Consider the following 25367-nt stretch of genomic DNA (forward strand, 5'->3'; position numbering starts at 1 on the left):
AAAAGAGCCAGACAAGACTAAGTGACTGTACAACGATCACACAACGTCTCTGAGTGAGGCTTTCTATTTTAAAAGCTGAGTTCCCTCCAAATTTAATACAATTATCATCAAAATTCTACTGAGATTTTCTGGAGGATGAGCAGACAAGGGAACATCTCACAAAAAACTAAGCATACACATGAGAATAACTAAGATAATATTAAAATAGTGACGAGCGATTCACACTGCCAAGTATTAAGCATGTTAGAAAGCCAGTGTATTATAAGCAAAGGGAGAGATCAATGGGGCAGAAAACAGAGCCCAGAAATGGACATAATGATGCATTATTCATTCAATGTTGTTGGTCCTAACAAATCTGAAAAAAAAGTTAGAAATGTTCTTCAGATTGACTACAAGTAAAAAATAAAAGATAAAATGGTAAAAACACTGAAAGTACACACAGATGAAAATTTACATAATTTGGGGAAAGAAAAATCTTACAAAACTTGATATCAAAGACAGAACTAATAAACCTGCATAGAACAGATCATAAAAAAATTAATTGTGGCATATAAATACATAAATAAAATGCCATAAAGTGAGGAAAAGTATTTGACATAAAAGATGAGTTGATATTCTTCGTAAGTATCTTCTCCAAACCAACAGTAAAAAATTAACCACTGATAGAAAAACATACAATTCGCAAAATAACAAATTTAAATGGAACAACATAAGAAAAATGCCTCCATTTCACTAGTAATCTGAAAACTGAAAAAATTAAACAATGAGATATTTACCAGCTTGTGAAAATACTAAATAATCAGTGCTGCCAAAAGCGGGGGGGAAAAAAAAAAGACCCTCGAACTGCTGATCACAATAATTAAAAGGTAAAACTTTGGACTTTGGCAATATATATTAAAAAATGGGTAATTCTACTTCTGCTAAATCATGATAAAAAACATTTTAGCCATTTAAAATTTAAACATCACAGTGATCTAATACTTAAATTTAAATTAGAAAATAACTTAAATAACTAAAAATAAGATAGCTAAATTAAGCTATTGTATACCCACAAAGTGGAATACTGTGCAGTCATTAATAATACTATCACAGGGGGAAAAAAAATACTATCACAGAAAAAAAATGTTTTCACTAATTTGAAATATTTCCTGAGTACCTATTAGTGCAAGACACTGTTCAAGAACCTAGGAATGAAATAGTTTGTAAGAAAAACAAGGCACTGCCTTCAAGAAACTTATAAATGCAAACAAATGATTAAGTAAGATTACTTCAGATAGTGATTTATGCTATGAACAAAATTATCACAAGAGTATATCTGTTCAATGAACAAATGGGATAATCATGTTAGGGATGAAGGAAAATGTAACTGAAAAAGGGCAAAGGCTTTAAGTGCACTGAAGATGGCACAGAAATATTGCCCTGTCTTAGAAGATGAATACCCCCTTTTTAATGGCATTATTTATATCTTGATATAATATATTATACTGAGTGGAAACATGGCATAGTGGTTAAAAGGCATGGACTCCAGAGCCTGAATGCCTGGATTATTTGATCCTTTTCTCCTTACCTTCCACATCTATAAGTCAGGGATAATAACAGCATCCATCTCATAGAATTGCTCTGAGGACTGTATGAGCTTAAAAATGTTGTATGCTCATAAAGCAACAATTGAAGAGTTACAATAGCGACACCTATTATTTCTATGAAGTCACAACCTTTGGACTGTATCAACTAAATTCCTCTGGTTGAGGCTGAGGTAACAGGGTAGAATGTGACTGAGAGCAGCAGGGAGAATATTTTAGCTGAGACAGGAAAAGAAAGCATCTAGGAGGGGGTTACCACTACACAGGAAATCAGTCATGCTAAGGTCGAGGGAAGGGATAGCTAAGTTTCTAAAGTGAGAATATAAAACTGAAAAAAAAATTACAGTAAAGGAAAACTGCAGATTTTAAGTGTAAAGTAAAATATTATCACAGCTTAAGATGTATACACATTTTATATAAAAGTATATAAGTATGTGTACATACATGTAACTACATATATGTATAAGTAAAAATGCTTTGATTTACGAAGTCATATTTTATTATTTCTTTAACTTGTTTGCCACTGGTTTTGGTCTTTGGTGTATTTAATTATTATACTATTATGATTATTATCATTCAAACATGTTGTTCATTAATAAGGCCAAGGATACTGATTTATCTCCAGATAGTCACCTTTGCTGTTGTCTAATGTGACTATCATACCTGTCACTGTATTGACAGTGGTGAAACCAGGTGAACAGAACAGGCCTGACACAATAACCACATCACTGGACACAGGCATCAGGTACACCCTTAAAAACTGAGTGGCATGGGTTTCCTTACCTCGGGCCATTGCTATCTTTTCTCCGTGTTGAACAGTTGCCTTGCTCAGTTTTGGCTCGCTGGTCTGTGAACTCATTTGCGTTCCTATCTACAATCTCTCCAGCATCCAGGGCTCTGTGGAGTCGATAGTTGACCATCTTCAGAACAATGAAAACAGCAGCTATCACAGGACAATAAACTGCTACTATAATCATGGAAGAAGGAAGGGCCTTAAAGAGAAAGAAAAGACAGGCATTTTAAAATCTTTTATATTCAACTATAGAAATCTGTAGCTAAAATAACAGACACACACATTCTCACACAAAGCAATGACTGTGCTAATACTAAACTGTAAAAGTGTAAGACAGCACTATCTATTAATACAGTAGCCACTCGCTACCTATGGCTATCGAGTACTCAAAATGTGGCTAGCCTGAATTGAAATGTGCACTAAGAATAAAATAACAATGGGTTCTGAAGATTTAGTATGGAGAAAAGGGTGCAAAATATCTGTCTTTATATTGATTACTTGTTGAAATACATTTAGATTATATTGGGTTAAATAAAATATATAATGCTGCTACTAGAAAATTTTAAATTACCTACGTGGCTCACGTTACATGCCCAGTGGACAGCACTGGTATAAATAAAGTTCACGCCAAAAAGCTTATAATCCAAATAGAAAGTTAATGTATCACATTACATAATATGTGAATAAGACGGGGTTGTACTCCAAATATAAATAATCCTTGTTTATGTGCTCCCTGTAACTTTTTTTTTTATGATATAAACACACTCATTTCCTTGTGCAGCAATGTAAAGACACTATGTCCACAATCTAGGCTGAACCTCACTGTCTCTTAAAAAAATAAAAGTTGTTAATAGTTAATCTCATAGATTAACTATGAGAGAAATTGTAAAATTGGGGAAAAAAATTTCAGGTCTGCCTTTCAAAACAAATAGTTAACTAGAAGGTCATATTTCTCAATATCTCCTTTAATCAGACATTTTTCCTGAGAGCGTTTAGCCATAAATTTGTAACTAGTAATACAACTACCAGTCACCTGAGGCCTTTCTTTGTTCCCCTATGGTAAGTCAAAGTTCAATATCCAGCTATAAGAAAAAAACTGAATAGCAGTTTTGCTTCCAAGTTCAAAACACTAAATTCATTCAGATTATTCTTTTAAGTCCATGCTCTCTCCTTGTGTGGTTTGGGAACTTTGTTGCCAATTACTAAGGTGCTTCTACTGAGCTACAACATAAACAATCATTAGTCTATTTGGAGACAAAAACTGAACTTAAATTTTTATTAGATTTAAAGTTGTCTGCTCTTTGTATAATAGAAAAGGGAGTAAAAATAAAACAGCAAAAATAAATCTGGCAAATGAAAACAAAAATTAGCAGAATTTCAAAGCAGTATGTCTGGGGATGGGGTGGTGAATCATAGGTACTAACCCTGTTCTAAACCATAAATTCCATCCCTCAATAATATCTGAACCAACTTTCCTTAATACTTTTTGAGATAAAGAAAAACTAGACCGCAATAACAAGGGGACTGCCTTCCTTCCAGAGTCTACCCTCAAATCCATCAGTCCTATGGCTATTTCGCTGGGCATAAAGGGTCAACTAGGGGAAGAATTAAGAACCATAGTTCATAGAGCTACAGTGGGGCAGTCAATTGGCACTGGGATCTAGCTTTTCCACTGGTATATCTGAAGCTTGGGGATGCTACCTTTACTTAGTCATCCTAATGGAAAATTTCTTTTGGCTTATTAACCAAAAAAAAAAAAAAAAAAGGTAAGTGCATAAGCTAATTCCTACAAAGTACAGAATTCAGTTCCCTATCTGTACCACCTTTCACTTCAGGCAGACAGAGAATGCTGGGGGGAAAAGGAAGATGAAGGTCTTAGTACCCAAACACTGTCCATAAACTAGAAAATGACTATTAATTAGAGGTAAAGGAAGAGGTTAGATCAGAAAGAGAAATATTTTATTTATTTATTTATTTATTTTTGGCCACACTGCCCAGGATCTCAGTTCCCAGACCAGAGATTGAACTCAAGCCATGGCAGTTAAATCCCCAAAGGAATTATTTTATTTTTATTTCATCTTTTTAGCCTAAAGAGTATGTATTTCACTACGTAGGCACAACTTTTGCACAAATAAGTGAGGCAGTCACTTCTGAACTTTAGGACAATCCCATTCATCAAGGTGCCCCATGGTAGGTAGGTATGGGGGGAGATGTTTATCAAAGTGTTAGAAGGAACTGGGAAAGAGAACCAGGAGGTAGTAAGATCTTAGCTGCTTAGTATTTTCAACACACCTATTTATATTAGCCTCCAGTAGGGTTTATCCCATTGCCTGTGGAGTCCCCAAAGGAATGTTTTTAACCTTTGGGAGGCTGCCCCCAAAGGACTCAGAAAGGCCCTCGTATCACAACCACAGCTTGAGGAATTCAGCCCTCTTGCCACAGTCCCCTTCAGGGGGTTGAGGTTAAGGATTCCAGGTAAGTATTTCCTTTCAGAGGACGGGGCTGCAGAAGACAAGAAACTATTCCCATTGTCAAGACTCAGACATACATGCCCAAAGAAAAAAATCCAAAATATAATTTTCTATAATCCCAACTACATAGTAAGTCAAACTGATTTCAGCAGGCCAGCTGGGAACCTCTCACAAGCTCAGAATATATTCTCCCCAAGGCACTGGCTTACAAATGAACTATTGAAACTTGAGCCTACCCATATTCCTGTGCTTCCTTGGAAGCTCAGACAGCAAACAATCTGCCTACAATGCAGAAGGCCTGGGTTCGATTCCTAGATTGGGAAGATCCCCTGGAAAAGAGAACGGCAACCCACTCCAGTATTTTTGCCTGGAGAATCCCATGGACAGAGAAGGCTGGTGGGCTACAGACCGTGGGGTTGCAAAAAGTCAGACACAACTGAATGACTAACACATACATACATACATATTTCTGCACGTTAGAATTTTATCTACATACTATTTTAATATGAATAGAACTATTAAAAATATTAGATCTTTTCCTGTTTACACTTGCATTTTATATTTATGTCACTCTAAAACATGTACTTGTGTTTACATTTTTATCTACAGTAGAATATGCTTAAGAAAGCAACATTAAAAAACACATATTAACAAGCTGGAAAGAGACCAAAGTAATATATACAGTACATACAAGCCACCATCAATATACACGTGTTAGGAGTAAAGATAGGCAGCTTAAAACATATACGAAAAGACAGAGCACAAACTCGAAAAATAAGGGAGGGAATAAAAGTCCTAAGAAATAGAAGTAAGGCTGTATACCGATGGACTAAAATTATCTTCCATATTTTATAGGAATTTTTCTATATTTTAAATTTTCCCAACAAGAAAAGAAAAAGCTTTTAGAGGATTTGAATCTGTAAATTTTGGTGAAAGTCAACGTCTTTAGTTGAAACGTTATATTTGAGTGCATGCTAAGTTGCTTCAGGCGTGTCCGACTCTTTGCACCCGTGGACTGTAGCCCGCCAGGCTCCTCTGTCCATGATTCTCCAGGCAAGAATACTGGAATGGACTGCCAGGCCTCCTCTGGGGGAGCTTCCCGACCCAGGGATGGAACCTGCGTCTCCCACTTCTCCTGCACTGACAGGTGGGTTCTCTACCATTCTATTTCTACCCTCCTATTTCATAAAACAATCTTGTTCAATTCATTTACATATAGCTTTCATCTAACTAAAAGCCATCATGAGTTACCTAACATAGGCTTACACAGCACATTATCATCATTTTGGCATATATCATTTAAATTATAACACTTTTGAACGTGTATGTTGTTACTGGAAACTGTGTTTATAACAGATACCCATTTGTGTTTTATTAGGACAATTTTTATTCCTTTTCCATTCATCTCATAAATGCATATTCCTATCTCCATAACTGAGTAACATACGTAAGTTTTATCGTTAATAATTCATTACGGCACTCAAAACTTGCAGTTGCAACAGTAGGACATGACTTCGTGACTAAATAACAACAAACCCTCCCAATAGTTACCATAACTATACTAAATTTTTTAGGACTTAAAAAAGAAAACCATGTTGAAAACACAAAAAAGCAACTGGGGAAAATAAGTAAGCAAGCAAGCAGCAGGCAATATAAAAGACTTCGTAACAACTCAGGTAATATGGTAATTCTTTCTTTGTTGAGGGACAGTTGGATGGTAGAATCTAGCCTTACATAGGCATACCTATATGAATCTAGACTTACATAGGCATACCTTATTATTTGCAATAAAGGAAGTCATGAGAAAAATCACTATTTATGGCAATTATAGTCTTAAGAAATGTATTTCTTAAATAATGAGACTTGAAAGTAGAAATTATTCTTGATCCATGGGCTGTAGAATGGCTATTGTGTTAGTAAATATGAAAACAGCATGAATCTCATTGTACATTTCTAACTGAGCTCTTAATGGGCCAAGTATGTTGGCAATGAGCAGTACTATTTTGAAAGTGATCTTTTTCTTTACCAAAAAAAAAACCCTCAAATGAAATTATAAGAACATAAATTGAGAGGCACCAATGTTTTGTTTTTAATTTAAAAAAATTTTTTACAATTTTTAAAGGTTATTTTTCATTTACAGTTATTACAAAATATTGGCCATATTCCCCATGTTGTACAATATATCGTTGAGCCTATCTTACACCCAACAGATTGTACCTCTCACTCCTCTACCTTTATATTGCCCCCTACCCCTGCTGCTGCTGCTGCTGCGGCTGCTAAGTCCCCCTACCTCTATTGGTAACTAATAGTTTATTTTCTATTATCTGTGAGTCTTTGTTAACTTCACTAGTCTGCTGTATTTTTTAGATCCTACATATAAGTGATATCATATAGTACTTCTCTTTCTCTGTCTGACTTATTTCACTTAGTATAATGCCCTCCAAGTCCATTCATATTGCTGCAAAATGCAAAATTTCATTCTTTTTTATGGCTAGGTAGTATTTCATTGAATATATATATATATATACACCACTGCTTCTTTACCCATTCATCTGTTGGATTCTTAGGTTGCTTCCATATCTTGGCTATTATAAATAATGCTATCAACATTAGGATGCATATTTTCAAATCAGTGCTTTTTTTATTTTAAAGAAATACATCCCAAAGAGGAACTACTGGGTCATACAGCAGTTCTGGTTTTAGTTTTTTTTGAGAAATTTCCATACTGTTTTCTATCATGGCTGTACCAATTTACACTCCTACCAACAATGTACTAGAGTTTCCTTTTCTCCACATCCTAACCAATATTTGTTGTGTGTCTTCTTTCTGATGACAGTCATCTTGACAGGTGTGATTGGCTTTGATTTGCATTTCCCTGAAGATTAGCAATGTTGAGCAACTTTTGATGTGCCTATGGGCCATCTACATTTCCTCTTTGGAAAAATATTTATTCGGTTCTTCTGCCCATTTTTTAATTAGGCTGTTTTTTTTGGTTTATTTTGCACTGAGTTGTACGAACTGATTATATATGTTGGATATTAATCCCTTACCAGTCATATCACTTGCAAATATTTTCTCCCATTCAGTAGGCTATCTTTTTGTTGTGATGGTGGTTTTCTTTGCTGTGCAAACAATTTTAATTAGGTCCCATTTGTTTATTTTTGCTTTTATTTCCTTTACTTTAGGAAGACAGATCCAAAAAAATACTGCTGCAATTTATGTCAAAGAGTGTCTGCCAATAGTTTCCTCTAGGAGCTTTATAGTATCCAGTCTTACACTTAGATCTTTAATCCATTTTGAACTTTAGCTGTCCAATTTTCTGAGTACCACTTGGAAGAGACTGCCTTTTCTCCCTTGTATAGTGTTGACTCGTTTGTCATAGATTAATTGACCATAAATGCAAGGACTTATTTCTGGGCTCTCTATCTTGTTCTATTGATCTGTGTGTCTGTTTTTGGAAAGGTACCAATGTTTTGTTTTACATATGTTTTTCTGAGTAAACCTAACCATCCTGGAAAAAGAATGGGGTATCCTATACTAAGAACCATCTTGATTCATATCTCCTTTTGTAAATAAGTTAACTTGACATTCTGTTGTATGAATCATTCTTTCAATAGTTTAATCAGTCTAAGTAAATCCCTAAGTAAATTGATAAAAAAATTAATCATATGGTAAGTATTTCTTTCTGTCTCTGATATATTCTATTGAAATAATTTTTCAGAATTTATAGTAAGTGAAAATAAGAAATCTGTCACATGACTTTGTGATTCTGAAGAATAGAAGTTAGGTTATTATCTTTTTCCTATACCTCAAAAAAACAACAGTTCAGGGTATATTCAGTGAGATTATCTTAGAGGCAAATATATGAAAAATAATGGAATTCTTTGTGTACTTAATAACTATATTCCTATAAAAGTAGGGTACAATATAAGCACAAATAACAATAGTTCCGATTTAAGGCTTAAAAATCAAAAGATTTAATTCAGTAACAAAAGCATTAAGCCATAGGAAAATTACAAGGATCAATAAAAATAAATATTTTTAAATAAAATATGAATACACAAAAAATAAGTTATCAAGCATTATTATTTGATTGTACATTCTTTCATGTTTCACTAAAAACAGAATGGAATAAATTGCAAGTTGAGATCCTAAAACAAGAATGAAAGTCAGTTAAGATTTACAAATTAAAAGTATACTAGCAAATTTCCCTAGTCGCCCAGTGGTTAAGAATCACCTTGCAATGTAGGGCCACAGGTCTGATCCCTGCTCTGGGAAGATCCCACTTGTCACGGGGCAACTAAGCCCAGAGTCACAACTACGGAGCCCACGCACTGCAACTAAAACCCCACACACAGCAGCTCGAGAGGAGCCCCCCTCGCTACAAGCAGAGAAAGCCCATCCATAGAGCAAGGAAGACCCAGCGTGGCCAAAATTAAATTTAAAAAAAAGTATACTAGCTCTCTTAAGAGCATTAACAGAATGCATCTATCATTCTTGCTCTGAACTCACTCAACTGGCTTGAAACAGAATGATGGTATTGCATGCTATATAATCCATTTCTACTTTAAAAGTAAATGTTCAACTAGGCAATGTATCACACATGAGAGTTTACGTGAGGTAAATATAAAAGCTGCCCAACAGAAAAAAGAATGAAGGGAAGTAGTTTATCTTACTGCTGCCACTTCCTCAGTTTCCATAATGGTAAATGACACATTCAACTCAAGGAATAAGAGTTTTATTCATTCATTCAACATATATTTATTGAATACCGATTTAAGCCCCAGCTACACTGCAATAAATAAGATCCTTTCTCTCTCCTGGAGCATCTTAGGAGAATGACTATGCTTTTACCAAGTGCTACGTGCTTTAAATGGCAAAGTATCTGTCTCACAACAATCCTTTGAAGAAAGTACTATCACTATCTACATCTCTTACAAATAGGAAAACTTAAAGGCTTATGAAGTCATTGTCTGTAGCTGGTAAACTGGCAAAAACAGGATTTACATCTAGTCTAACTTCAGTGGTTGAAAACCTGAGTTTTTAATCATCATAAGTAGACAGTCTTCTTCAAGGCAGTGTTATCTTTTTTTTCATTGCTGCCATCTTAAGGAGTCATTTTAGACATTTTCCCCCTAAGTGTTCCCTGTGAAATAATAAAAAATACATATATTGGTTTCTGTCCCTGGTTCCTGGCACAGAGCTCTAAACACTTTAGATTTCCTAAATGATAAGAGCACAAAGGGCATCTGTCATTCTAATACCTGGTGTTTACTCTCGTTCCTGACATGTAAATCCCTTGGAATTTCCTGGGTGATAGGAAGGCCTGTTTTCTAATGAGGTGACTCTGGGTGGGCTCCTGAATCAGGGCTGGTCACCAGAAAGACCAAGCCATGATTAGAAGCTAGGGATTTTCAGCCTCATCCTTCAAGCTCTGTATGGTTTGAAAAGGGCTGGAAGTGGAGTTAGTAACTGATCAGGCCTGTGTGAGACAATCTCCATAAAATCCCAATAGTATGAAGTTCGAGAGTTTCCAGGTTGGTGAATACAGAGAGGTGATGGAGGGCCGCACACCCAGAGAGGGTATGAAAGCTGGGAACTCTTTCCCACACATATACCCCACTCTATGAATCCGTTCCACCTGCATATTCTCTATTTTAATTACAGCCTTTTACAACAAACTGGTAGACAGTAGGTAAACTGTTTTCCTGAGTTCTGTGAGCCTCTCTAGCAACTCAATCAAACCTCAGGATGGGGTCACAGAAACCACTGATTTATAGTCAATTGGTCAGAAGCACAAGAAACAGTCTACACTTTGGACTGGCATTTTAATTGTGGGGAAGAGGAGCAGTTTTATAGGATGAAAAACTTAACCTGTGGGATCCGATGCTATCTCTACGTAAATGCATCAGAACTGAATTAAACTGTCAGAGAGTGTCTCAGAGAATTCCTTGGTGGGGAACCACCCCTCACCCCCGCCCCCACATCTGGTGTTAGAAGTGCTGTAAGTGTAGAGGAGAAGCATACAGAAGGGTAGGTTTTCTAAATACTGACTCCATCATAAAATTTTACCACCACAGGAACACTGTGTATCTATGTATACTACATGCCTACCTGTACTTTGCACATAGAAATATTTCACCACTACCCCCCATCCTAAGAAATAATTTTTGCCTGCCGCCCACCTGAAGACAACATGCCTATTGAGAATGAACACTCTTAGGACTTTCCTGGTGGTGGAGCCATTGGCTTGGCTAAGACCCAATGCAGGGGGCCGGGGTTCGATCCTTGGTCAGGGAACTAGATCCCGAATGGCACAACTAAGAGCCCACAGGCAGAAACTAAGATTCAGCAGAGACAAACTTTAAAAAAGAGAGAGAATGAATGCTCCAGAGCAGTTTCTCAGCCTCAGCACTGTTGGCACTTGGGGCCAGATAATCTTATGTTGTTAGGGGCTGTCCTATTCAAGATAGCATGTTCAGCACCAACCCTGGCCTCTACCCACTAGAAACTGCAATGCCAAACTTAGGTTAAAGTTTCCAAAAAAGTTCCAGCCCTTGAAACAATTGCATCTCTTGCTGTTATTTACATATTCGTGAGGACAACAATTTCAGATTTTATTCATAAAAAACTGGAATGAGCAGGCTTTAAACAGACAGCAAATGCTGCACCTCTGTTGCTGGAGTGAAGAAGCACATGTAATAGCAGCATCAATGGCAAAACAAATAGTATTTTGAATAAACAGAGCAGGGAAAAAGGCCCACATAAGACCAATAAGTGAAAGGATATTAAATATTAATAAAATCCATTTATAATACAGGCATACCTTGTAGATACTGCAGGTTTAGTTCCAGACCACTACAATAAAGTGGGCAGCACAGTGAAGTAAGCCACAAGAATTTTTTGGTTTCCTATATATATAATATATACACACTATACTGTAGTCTATTAAGTGTGAAATAGTATTATGTCTAAAAAAATGCACATACCTTAATTTAAAAATACTTTATTGCTAAAAAATGCTAACCATAATCTAAAACTTCAGCAAGTCATAATCTTCTTACAAAAGTAACATCAAATATCAGTGATCATAATTAAAAATTTAGTAATATGAAAATTTTGAAATAATATGCAAATTACCAAAACATGATACAGGGACACAAGAAAACAACACTTCTGGAAAAATGATGCCAACGGACTTGCTGAACGGGTTGCCACGAACCTTCAACATGTGAAAAAATACAATACCTGTGAAGCATAACAAAGGGAAGCCACAACAGAATTCTGTGCATGCTACAGAATCTGGCTACCTTAGCCCTCCCTCCAAAATGATGAGTAAGACAAATTATCTCACTGAGAACCATAACTAAATTGCAGGAGATTTATAATGGGCTTCCAACGTATTCACATAATATGCTAGTTGAGAAGGGGAGCCAAGATTAAAGATATAATTAGATGGTGATTTCAAGGGCAGCTCTGAGAGTTCTAGACTCAGAATAAATACTGAAAAAGATCTGGGGACACTTAGTTGACCCCAGTCAATCACAAGAAGGCTTTCAGACACGGATTAATCAGAAAAGCATCTTGCATGACTGTGGAAGAGCACAGTGGAAAGTGACCGTGATGGTCATCTTGAGGCCAAATGGAAGAAACAACAGAGGCAATCTGTATAACCCTGAACCAGTGGTTTAACTTCTAGGAGCCTTTGTTTCTTCACTAGAAAAATAGGGATAGTAACAGTATCTTCATTTCACAGAGCTACAATAAGTATTAAGTGAGAAAACTTGAAAGGAGATAGTGCATGGGCATATAATAGCACAACTATTTGATGTTTTTAATAATATTTGAACAATGTAGCGACAAAGGTCCATATAGTCAAAGCTATGGCTTTTCCAGCTGTCCTGTATGGATGTGAGAGTTGTACCATAAAAAAGACTGAGCATGGAAGAATTGATACTTTCTAACTGTGGTGCTGGAGAAGACTTTTGAGAATCCCTTGGACAGCAAGGAGATCAAACCAGTCAGTCCTAAAGGATATCAACCTTGAATACTCATTGGAAGGACTGATGCTGAAGCTGAAACTCTAATACTTTGGCCACCTGATGCAAAGAGCCGACTCACTGGAAAAGACCCTGATGCTGGGAAAGACTGAAGGCAGGACAAGAAGGGGATACAGGGGACGACAGAGGACGAGATGGTTGGATGGCATCACCAACTCGATGGACATGAGTTTGAGCAAAATCCAGGAGATGGTGAAGGCCAGGGAGGGCCTAGGATGGGGTCCATGGGGTGGCAAAGAGTCGGGCACAACTGAGCAACTGATCAACAATGTAGTGAGAAAACTAAGATAAGCAAATATGAACTGCAAAAAAAGATGAGGTGGTTAAAACGTGTGAGACCTCAGAATACACAGAGGTAAATATTAGTCTGATACTGAACCACGAGAAGTCACTGGAAAATGGAGAAATATTGCCATAACACAGTAAAGAAAAAAGAATCTATATTCCAAACAAAAACCTAGCATGCTCAATGGTAAAACACTAGAATTCTCATTAAAGACGGGAGTAAGACAAGGCTGTCCATATTTTCAGCATTATTTGATATAGATATGTGAAGTATCATACCAAGAAATTACATAAGAGAAAAAAGTATAAACACTGGGAAGAAGTTAAAATTGTTACTTACAAATGTAACTCCATATCTGAAAATCTTTTTTAAATAAACGGAAAAATTATTAGAAAGAATAACCTAATTCTATGGTATCTAATTATAAGATAAATTGAAATCAACAGGTTTGTATGGAATCCTGGAACAGAATAAAGGACATGAGATAAAAAAGAAATCTGAACAAAGCAGCGATTGTAATTTAGCAACGATGTATTAACACTGATTTATTGGTTGTGATAAACACACCATAGTAAGCTAAGATGTTAACAACAGGAGAAACTGGGTACACAATGAATATAAAGGATCTCTCTGAGCTTTCTCTGCAAATTTTCTATACATCTAGAACTATTCTAAAATAATACTTAAAAAAAACACATGATTATTCTTACATACAAGTAATTATCAGTTAGAAATACAGCAAAAGAAATGGATGCATAGTATTGGAGCTTCAGCATCAGTCCTTCCAATGAATATTCACGATTCATTTCCTTTAGGTTGGAACTCCTTGCTCTCCAAGGGACTCTCAAGAGTCTTCTCCAACACCACAGTTCAAACGCATCAATTCTTCGGAGCTCAGCCTTCTTTATGGTCCCACTCTCACATCCACACATGACTACTGGAAAAACCATAGCTTTGACTATACAGTCTTTTGTGTGCGAGGTTAACATAAAAGAAAACTTCTTTTTAAAAAAAATCTACTGAGGGACAAAAAAGAAATAAAGAGTTCATCTTAACCCAATATTATAAAAATATCAAACCTTCCTCCCTAAAGAAATCCAAAATTCAACACCTTTCAATAAAAAAAATTCAACAACATCCCTGGGAAACGGAACAAAATGGAGGAATAAACATGTAAGAATGGCCACAGAAATAACAAGAAATAATTACTAAGAAAGAAAAATTTATTAAACTAGAATTACTAAAAGAAAGTATGGCATTCATGTAAGAATAAATAGACTGATAAAACAGAAAATGCAAATACCCCAATGGAAACTTAAGATTATGGAAAATGAGGCATTAAACCACTAAGAAAGAGATAAGAGTGTTTAATAAATTAGGTTGATTGAGACAACTGTCTAAAAAATTTTTTAAATAGACATTCCATATCACTTAGAGCAAAATAAATTCCAAATAGGCTGAACTATTTAGATGTTTCCAATCAGATTACAAATATATAATTCTTACTATATAAAATATATATTTAGATATCAATAACAATCTACTAGAAAATAAAGTACGTGAAACTATTACAGAAAAGTAGGGGAAAAAATGACCCCTAAGCTTATGAAAAGATTAATTTATCCATGACTTCTCATCCTACCCCACTCCCATATACCTCCTAACATCAGCTGTCTTGTTTCATCACTTCTCTGGGGTTCATGGTGCAGTGAGCAACTTTTGTGTCAGAAATCCCGTCATAACAAATAGATTTAACAAACTCAACTTACGTAAAGCTACCTGTGTTCTCTTCATATATCTGTAAAAAGATGTCCCTAATTGATTATGTAGGGTGAGAATAGTTGAAGATAGACCAGAAAGACCATCCGTGAATTAGTTATCCTGCCTATGCAGAAGAACAGTAATCACTGAAGAAAACTTAGTTGTTACTAGCCAGTTTAACTTATTCAAAGCCTCTGTTATTTTATTCCATACTAAACTAGCGAATTAGTTGGAGAAGGTAATGGCATCCCACTTCAGTACTTTTGCCTGGAAAATTCCATGGACGGAGGAGCCTGGTAGGCTGCAGTCCATGGGGTCACTGAGAGTTGGACATGACTGATCAACTTCACTTTGACTTTTCACTTTCATGCACTGGAGAAGGAAATGGCAACCCATTCCAGTGTTCTTGCCTAGAGAATCCCAGGGATGGGGGAGCCTGGTGGGCTGCCATCTGTGGGGTTGCACAGAGTAGGACACGACTGAAGGGACTTAGCAGCAGCAGTAGCAGCAATCCCAAAATGGGAGAAATGTCAATTAAAACTACTCTAGTCAAGTCGCTTAGTCGTGTCCAACTCTGTGACCCCATGGACTGTAGCCTACCAGACTCCTCAGTCCATGGGATTTTCCAGGCAAGAATACTGGAGTGGGTTGCCGTTTCCTCCTCCAGGGGATCTTTCCGACCCAGGGATCAAACCCGGGTCTCCCGCATTGTAGGCAGACGCTTTACCATCTGAGCTACCGGGAAAGCTAGGATACTACTTTTAACCTATGAAAATCCCAAAACTATGTGAGGCTGTGGCACACAGGAGCACAATCAGGCACTCTAATACATTGCCTGCAGGCATGTAAAGTGATAACTACCCCTCTGGAGGGCAACTTAGCACTATCTTGGAAAAAGACAAAAGCATTTATCACTTTGACCAACCAATCTCATATCTACGAATTTATCTTAACATTGTATCTAGACACATGTAAGATTACATCTGTGCAAATTATTTACTGCAGCATGGTTTGTGCTAGCAAAAGGCTATAAACAAATATCTATTAGCAGGGAACATGATAAATAATATACCCATGCAATAGAATACTATGCAACTAAAACAAAAAACAACTGAACCCAACAAAAGTCCGGGACCAGACAGCTTCCCTGGTGAATTCTACCAAACATTTAAAAAATTAATACCAATCCTTCTCAAACTCGTCCAAAACATACAAGATGAAGGAATATTTCCAAACTCAAGTTGTGAGGCCAGCATTGTGCACTGCAAGTCACTTCAGTCGGGTCCAGCTCTTTGCAACACTATGTCCTGCCAGGATCCTACGTCCATGTGATTCTCCAGGCAAGAATACTGGAGTGGGCTGTCGTGCCTTCCTGCAAGGGATCTTCCTGACCCAGTGATTGATCCTGCATCTATTACGTTTCCTGCATTAGCAGGTGGCTTCCTGACCACCAGAGACACCTGGGAAGCTCAGCATTACCCTGATACCAACACCAGACCAGAAGGACAGAAAATTATAGGCAAATAATCACACTAGGACCGCAGCCTTGTCTAACTCAATGAAACCAAGCCATGCCTGCGGGGCAGCCCAGGACAGGCAGGTCATGGTGGAGAGGTCTGACAGAATGTGGTCCACTGGAGAAGGGAATGGCAAACCACTTCAGTATTCTTGCCTTGAGAACCCCATGAACAGTATGAAAAGGCAAAATGATAGGATACTGAAAGAGGAACTCCCCAGGTCAGTAGGTGCCCAATATGCTACTGGAGATCAGTGGAGAAATAACTCCAGAGAGAATGAAGGGATGGAGCCAAAGCAAAAACAATACCCAGTTGTGGAAGTGACTGGTGATAGAAGCAAGGTCCGATGCTGTAAAGAGCAATATTGCATAGGAACCTGGAATGTCAGGTCCATGAATCAAGGCAAATTGGAAATGGTCAAACAAGAGATGGCAAGGGTGAACGTCGACATCTAGGAATCAGGGAACTAAAATGGACTGGAATGGGTGAATTTAACTCAGATGACCATTATATCTACTACTGCGGGCAGGAATCCCTCAGAAGAAATGGAGTAGCCATCATGGTCAACAAAAGAGTCCAAAATGCAGTACTTGGATGCAATCTCAAAAATGACAGAATGATCTCTGTTCGTCTCCAAGTCAAAACATTCAATATCACAGTTATCCAAGTCTACGCCCCAACCAGTAACGCTGAAGAAGCTCAGGTTGAACGGTTTTATGAAGACCTACAAGACCTTTTAGAAGTAACACCCAAAAAAGATGTCCTTTTCATTATAGGGGACTGGAATGCAAAAGTAGGAAGTCAAGAAACACCTGGAGTAACAGGCAAATTTGGCCTTGGAATGCGGAATGAAGCAGGGCAAAGACTAATAGAGTTCTGCCAAGAAAAGGCACTGGTCATAGCAAACACCCTCTTCCAACAACACAAGAGAAGACTCTACACATGGACATCACCAGATGGTCAACACCGAAATCAGATTGATTATATTCTTTGCAGCCAAAGATGGAGAAGCTCTACACAGTCAACAAAAACAAGACCGGGAGCTGACTGTGGCTCAGATCATGAACTCCTTATTACCAAATTCAGACTCAAATTGAAGAAAGTAGGGAAAACCGCTAGATCATTCAGGTATGATCTATATCAAATCCCTTATGATTATACAGTGGAAGTGAGAAATAGATTTAAGGGCCTAGATCTGATAGAGTGCCTGATGAACTATGGAATGAGGTTTGTGACATTGTACAGGAGACAGGGATCAAGACCATCCCAATGGAAAAGAAATGCAAAAAAGCAAAATGGCTGTCTGGGGAGGCCTTACAAATAGCTGTGAAAAGAAGAGAGGAGAAAAGGAAAGATATAAGCATCTGAATGCAGAGTTCCAAAGAATAGCAAGAAGAGATAAGAAAGCCTTCTTCAGCGATCAATGCAAAGAAATAGAGGAAAACAACAGAATGGGAAAGACTAGAGATCTCTTCAAGAAAATTAGAGATATCAAGGGAACATTTCATACAAAGATGGGCTCAATAAGGACAGAAATGGTATGGACCTAACAGAAGCAGAAGATGTTAAGAGGTGGCAAGAATACACAGAAGAACTGTACAAAAAAGATCTTCACGACCCAGATAATCATGATGATATGATCACTAATCTAGAGCCAGACATCCTGGAATGTGAAGTCAAATGAGCCTTAGAAAGCATCACTAAGAACAAAGCTAGTGGAAGTGATGGAATTCCAGTTGAGCTGTTTCAAATCCTGAAAGATGATGCTGTGAAAGTGCTGCACTCAATATGCCAGCAAATTTGGAAAACTCAGCAGTGGCCACAGGACTGGAAAAGGTCAGTTTTCATTCCAATCCCAAAGAAAGGCAATGCCAAAGAATGCTCAAACTACCGCACAATTGCACTCATCTCACATACTAGTAAAGTAATGCTCAAAATTCTCCAAGCCAGGCTTCAGCAATACATGAACCATGAACTTCCTGATGTTCAAGCTGGTTTTAGAAAAGGCAAAGGAACCAGAGATCAAATTGCCTACATCCGCTGGATCATGGAAAAAGCAAGAGAGTTCCAGAAAAATATCTATTTCTGCTTTATTGACTATGCCAAAGCTTTTGACTGTGTGGATCACAATAAATGGTGGAAGATTCTGAAAGAGATGGGAATACCAGACCACCTGACCTACCTCTTGAGAAATCTGTATGCAGGTCAGGAAGCAACAGTTAGAACTGGACATGGAACAACAGACTGGTTCCAAATAGGAAAAGGAGTACGTCAAGGCTGTATATTGTCACCCTGCTTATTTAACTTATATGCAGAGTACAACATGAGAAATGCTGGGCTGGAAGAAACACAAGCTGGAATCAAGATTGCCAGGAGAAATATCAATAACCTCAGATATGCAGATGACACCACCCTTATGGCAGAAAGTGAAGAGGAACTCAAAAGCCTCTTGATGGAAGTGAAAGAGGAGAGTGGAAAAGTTGGCTTAAAGCTCAACATTCAGAAAACGAAGATCATGGCATCTGGTCCCATCACTTCATGGGAAATAGATGGGGAAACAGTAGAAACAGTGTCAGACTTTATTTTTAGGGGGGCTCCAAAATCACTGCAGGTGGTGACTGCAGCCATGAAATTAAAAGACGCTTACTCCTTGGAAGAAAAGTTATGACCAACCTAGACAGCATATTCAAAAGCAGAGACATTACTTTGCTGACTAAGGTCCATCTAGTCAAGGCTATGGTTTTTCCTGTGATCATGTATGGATATGCGAGTTGGACTGTGAAGAAGACTGAGCGCCGAAGAATTGATGCGTTTGAACTGTGGTGTTGGAGAAGACTCTTGAGAGTCCCTTGGACTGCAAGGGGATCCAACCAGTCCATTCTGAAGGAGATCAGCCCTGGGATTTCTTTGGAAGGAATGATGCTAAAGCTGAAACTCCAGTACTTTGGCCACCTCATGTGAAGAGTTGACTCATTGGAAAAGACTCTGATGCTGGGAGAGATTGGGGCAGGAGGAGAAGGGGACGACCGAGGATGAGATGGCTGGATGGCATCACGGACTCGATGGATGTGAGTCTGAGTGAACTCCGGGAGATGGTGATGGACAGGGATACCTGGCTTGCTGCGATTCATGGGGTCATAAAGAGTCGGACACAATTGAGCGACTGAACTGAACTGTGATGAATACAGATGCAAAAATCCTCAACAAAATATTAGCAAACCAAATCCAGTAAGACACTAAAAGATGATACACCACGAGTGGAATTTATTAGAGAAATGCAAGGATGTTTCAACATCAGCAGATCAATCAATATGTTACACCACATTTACAAAATGAAGGGTAAAAAATCATATAATCATCTGAACAGATGCAAAAACAGCATCTGACAAAACACTCATTTATGACAAAAACATTCAACAAAGTGGGTATAGAGGGAATGTATCTCAACATAATAAAGATCATATATGATAAGCCCACAGCTAACATCATCATCAAAAGCTGAAAGCTTTTCCAGTAAGATCAAGAGAAGGATGCCCACTCTCACCACTTTTATTCAACATATTATTAGAATTATTAGCAAGAGCAGTTCTATTTACAACTGCATCAACAGAATAAAATACCTAAGAATAAATTGACCTGTACACTGAAAACTATAAGACACTGACTGAGAACAGAAGTGAGGATGACACAAATAAATGGGAAGATAGCTCATGCTTATGGATTAAAGAATTAATATTGTTAAAATGTTCATACTACCTAAAGCAACCTAAACAATCAAAGCAATCCCTAACAAAATTCCAATGGCATTTTTCACAGAAATAGGACAATCCTAAAATTGATCTGGAATCACAAAGGACTCCAAATAGCCAAAGCAATCTTAACATAGCCAAAGCAATCTTAAGAAAGAGAAACAAAGCTGGAGGCATCACTATACAGCCAAAACTTGCTTCCAAACTATATTACAAAGCTAAAATAATCAAAACAGTATGGTATTGGCATAAAAACAGACACATTAATCAATGGAACAGAACAGAGCGCCAAAATAAGCCCACATTTTTATGGCCAACTAATTTTACAGCAAAGGAGCCAAGAACAGACAATGAGGAGAGAACAGTCTCTTCAATAAATGGTGTTGGGAAACTGGACAACCACACGGAGAAGAATGAAACTAGACTGCTACCTTACACCACACGAAAAAACTAACTCATAATGGATTAAAGACTTGCACATAAGATCTGAAACCATAAAACTCTTAGGAAAAAAACAAAGGTTAAGCTCCTTGACACAGATATTAGTGATATTTTGTGTTTGATATGGAAAACAAAGGCAACAAAACCAAAAAAAAAAAAGTGGGATTACATCGAACTAAAACTTCTGCACAGCAAAGGAAATCATCAACAAAAAGAAAATATTTACAAATCATGTCTGGTAAGGAATTAATATTCAAAATATACAAGGGACTCATACGACAGCAAAAAAATTTTTTTGCAATGTAAAAATGAGTCTGAAAAGACACTTTTACAAAGACATCTAGATGGCCAACAAGTACATTTTCATACTCAATATGAGGTGCTCAATATCACTAATCATCAGGGAAATGTAAATGAAAACTACAATGAGACACCACCTCACACTTTCAGAAATGGCTATTATCAGAAAGACAATAAATAGCAAGTGTTAACAAGGATGTGGAGAAAAGGGAACCCGAGAGCACTGCTGAAGAGAACACAAACTGCTACAGTCACTACGGAAAACAGTACACAGAGGTGCCTCCAAAAATTAAAAACAGAGCCACCATATGACCCAGTAATTCCACTTCTGTGTATTTATCTGAAGAAAACAAAAATATGAACTCAAAAAGATATATGCATTTGCATGTTCACTGCAGCATTATGTATCACACCCAATTCACGAAAGCAACCTAAATGTCCACCACTGGATGGATGGATAAAGAAAATGTGGTGTGTGTATATATATATAAAATAGAATACTAGTCAGCCTTAAGAAAGAAGGAAATCTTGTCGTCTGCAACAACGTGGATAGACCTTGATGGCATTATGCTAAAGACAATAAATCAGAAAGAGAAAGACAAGTACTGTACAATCTCATATGTGGTCTAAAAGCAAAACAAAAACAGATCACAGTGAACAGACTTGATGGTTGCCAGAGGTGGGGGGTAGACAGTGGCTCAAATGGGTGAAAGGGATCAAAAGGTACAATTTTCCAGCTATAAAATATCATAAGGATATAATCACAGGTGATTACAGTTAATATTACTGTTATCACATATTTGAAAGTTCCTAGGAGAGTAAATCTTACATGTTGTCATCACTAGAAAAAAAAAATTTCTAACTACGTATGGTAAAAGATGTTAACTAGCCTTATTGTGGTGATCACTTCATAATATACTCACAAATATTCAAACATTGTGCTGCACACCTGAAATTAGTGTAATGCTGCCTGTTAATTTAAATAAAGAACTGAAAAGCCCTTTTCGTTCTGATGCGCATATGTTTAAGACCTGATAAGGGCAGGGAGGCGATACACAGAATGGACTGACAGGAGAGGGAGACAGGAATTTGAATTTGAATCTATGTGCTGTAATGGGATTCATGGGAAACTACTCACAGTGGTTGCTTATGGGAGGCAGTGCAGGTGAAAATTGGGAAGATGGTAGCAGAGACAACAGGGTGACTTAGAGTTTCCTTTTTAACCAGGCAACTTTAAATTTAAAAATTATTAGACAAAAAGATGAATTTTTTTTAACAAACTGTTAACAGGGAAGGTCTTTATCACATGAAGAAAAGTTGCAAATGTGACTACTAAAAATGTTAAATTTACATGCTCAAAAAACTCAATCATACAGTTAAAAGGCGTATTAGGGGAAATTTTTAATACATAATAAAGAGCTAATTTCTATATATACAAAGGGCTCTCAAAACCACTTAGAAAGTACATGACTAAAATAATAAAGGATTATTTGACAAAAAAAGAACATGACTTACAAAAAAGGATAAAGGACACAACAGATAGCTAAAAGAAAAGATATAAATGTCTACTAAACCTATAAAAAGATATTCAAAGAACCTATTAATAAGGAAATGCAAATTAAGACATGATGCCATTTTACAAAATCAAAACATCAAAAAAAGACTAATAATGGTGAAAACAAAGAGCAGTAAGTCCTTTCACATACACTAGTGAGAATATAAACTGGTATAACGTTTTCTGAGGTATAATCTGACATCTAGTTTAATTTTAAATGTACATACTTTGACCCAGCAATTTTCTAGAAACTGATGCTATAAAATTTCCACAACTAAAACCTTAAACGTACGAATGTGTTCCGCAGTATTGCCACAGCATCGTTTGCTTTTACTCTGAACCCTTCCTTTGGACTATATGTACTTTTATTTTGGACTCTTTATACTTGAGTACTACCTGGAACAATTTCTATAACTAATATTATTTTCATGATAAAAACCTAACGGTTTTTTAACTGGAGGGTGAAACGCTCAAGGATTAGAATGGGTAAAAAGCACCATATAAGTGTTACTATTATCAGTACCCTAAAAGCCTCAATTTCAGCCAGAATCAAAATTATTCAGTAATTTATTCACTGCTGGAAAAAAGGAGATGACTTAAACCAGCAACCTAAGCAGGAATCAATAAGGTATTTTCAGACAGTCACGAATAATAGACTAACACCTCCCAGGTAGTGACTGTTAGCATGAGGTGTTCACTAGCAATCACCTACAGCCTTTTTCTGTTGGTACATCTAGGCAGAGTGGCTTTCCAAAATACACATATCTGGAAATTCCCCTAGACAGTGATTTATTGGAGTAAAGCAAAATAAGAATGCAGGTAAATTAATCCCCAGTTATCAGAGGGTGAGCTTTTCTTTTTTTAAAGAAGAAATGTAAAGGCAGCTCTATGTTACCCCTTGTGTAGAAGCCTGAGTCATAGGGCAGGCCAGCAATTCTCAAGTGGAGTGTCATGACAAACATTAGTCACAAAAATAAAAAGAAATCTTCTAAAGCTGCTGAGTAACTTCCTTTAAAAACAAAACAAAGACGGCTGACTCAGGAGTATCTCAACAGCAGCCCCACTCCTGTGTTTCGATAGGCATTTTGTTAGAGAAGAAAAAGAGATGAGCAGGTACTCAGAATGAGCAGGGGAGTGGAGGGCAGGTAGCTTAAAATCATCCCACGGAGAATTCTAATTCTCAGCTGACTACTCAGCAAAAATACAGAAAGTTATGATTAACTAAAAGCCACCTGCCAATGCCTGCAACGGTGTGAAGAGCTATGTGGTGCACTTCTGTGGCTTTAGTACTTTGACTTTCAGTAGTTTACCTACAGATATTCTTTACCAAGAAAGAGAGCCAAGACAGATCCACAATGAAAGTCTGAGGAACACTGACACTGCATTTTGATGTGAACAAAAACGATGCTACGAACATTTGTCGGCAGTTGTGTAAGATTACCAAACCAAAGGCAAAGCAACAATGAGAAGTAAATTTGCAAAGGAACACTACCCATATTAGATATCATGTTAAGTTCTATAAATTCTAGGAACTATAACTTTGAATGATTAACCAAAGCTTAAGAAAGCCTTAATAGGCTGGATATATTACAATAAAATACTTGACAGCAGAGCAAACCATTACACCCAAGAACAGGTATTCTTTCACTAAAAAATCTTTTCCACAGAACAAAGATTCATTTGCCTGGTGGCAAGACTATGGGAAATGATGTTTCAGCAGAAATAACAAACTCCATAAAGGTCCCCCACCATAACGCCTAACACAGGGTTAAGGCTGTGAATGTATAACCCTCTGCATAAAGCCTTCTAGGAAATGATGCATCCTCTTTCCAATTCCTGAACACTTTATGACACACAGGAGATTACTCACAGTCTTCTGTGTAACATGGTTGTGCATTTGTCCCACTGCTTCTAATTTATAAATTAGGGAAATAGCATTAAATGGACACCAGTGTCCATTTTGTGTGAATGGGGTCTAAAATCTTTTTCTCATCTTTAGAATTATTTCATACCATATGTAAAATATTTCAATTAAAAATAGCCTCACATAGGTCAATGGTCAATGCATGATTTAAAAATCATTCAAAATACTCTTTTATCCATCTAAAATGTACCTAGCACAGACATAAAAACTTTTACTAATTTTTCTTTTAAGACAATCTGATTGTTATAAACTGTAAAATTCCTCAAAGAATAGAGGAATGGTAAGAGAAAACAGTAAGAAAGAAAGCCATATTAAAGATGATGATACCAAATACAATATAGAATCCTAGGCTGGATCCTGAAACAGAAAAGGGATGTTAATGGAAAAACTGGTGAAATCCAAATAATGTCCATGATTCATTAATAGTACTACACGTACCAATGATAATTTCTCCATTTTGACAAGTGCACCATGGCCATGTAAAATATTAGAGGAAGCTGGACAAAGGGTATATAACAACTCTCTTTACTGTTTTTGCCAACTTTTCTGTAAACCTAAAACTATTTCAAAATACAAAGTTTTCAAGATGATAATTACGGTGCTTGAATCTGTTCAGTTTATGTCTAGACAACATTCAAGGAGTGAGGAGGATTAGGAAAACAGCCAGATACACAATTCAAACTTCTCCAATTTGTGACTAATATTCCTGCCTATTCTCAGGGCAGCTGGCTCTGTTTGGTTCATACTAAGCTCTACAAATAGGACTTCTTTTCCCCTTAAAACCTCAAAAGGAAATGGCTTGCTTTCCCCTAAGTTTTCTTTTCTTTCTTACCATAACATTAAGCAACAGAGTTATGGTACAAGTTATAAAACATGCGACTCCTCAGGTTCTGAAGATAAAGGAAGGAAAGAAAGAATGACTGTTTT

The 25367-nt window shown here is 37.0% G+C and overlaps 1 protein-coding gene across 4 annotated transcripts in view; it reads right to left on the reverse strand.

Annotated features, from left to right (window-relative positions):
* The window catches only part of PCNX1 (pecanex 1), a 186515-nt gene that overhangs the window by 151300 nt on the left and 9848 nt on the right, over positions 1–25367 (reverse strand). For all 4 annotated transcript variants that reach the window (XM_040226167.1, XM_040226166.1, XM_040226165.1 and 1 more), the window contains exon 2: positions 2367–2575. In XM_040226167.1, the coding sequence (XP_040082101.1) occupies positions 2367–2575 (209 nt within the window). The remainder of the gene's footprint in view (positions 1–2366; positions 2576–25367) is intronic.

This window comes from Oryx dammah, unplaced genomic scaffold, assembly GCF_014754425.2.
Source record: "Oryx dammah isolate SB20612 unplaced genomic scaffold, SCBI_Odam_1.1 HiC_scaffold_26, whole genome shotgun sequence".
Lineage (NCBI taxonomy): Eukaryota > Metazoa > Chordata > Mammalia > Artiodactyla > Bovidae > Oryx > Oryx dammah.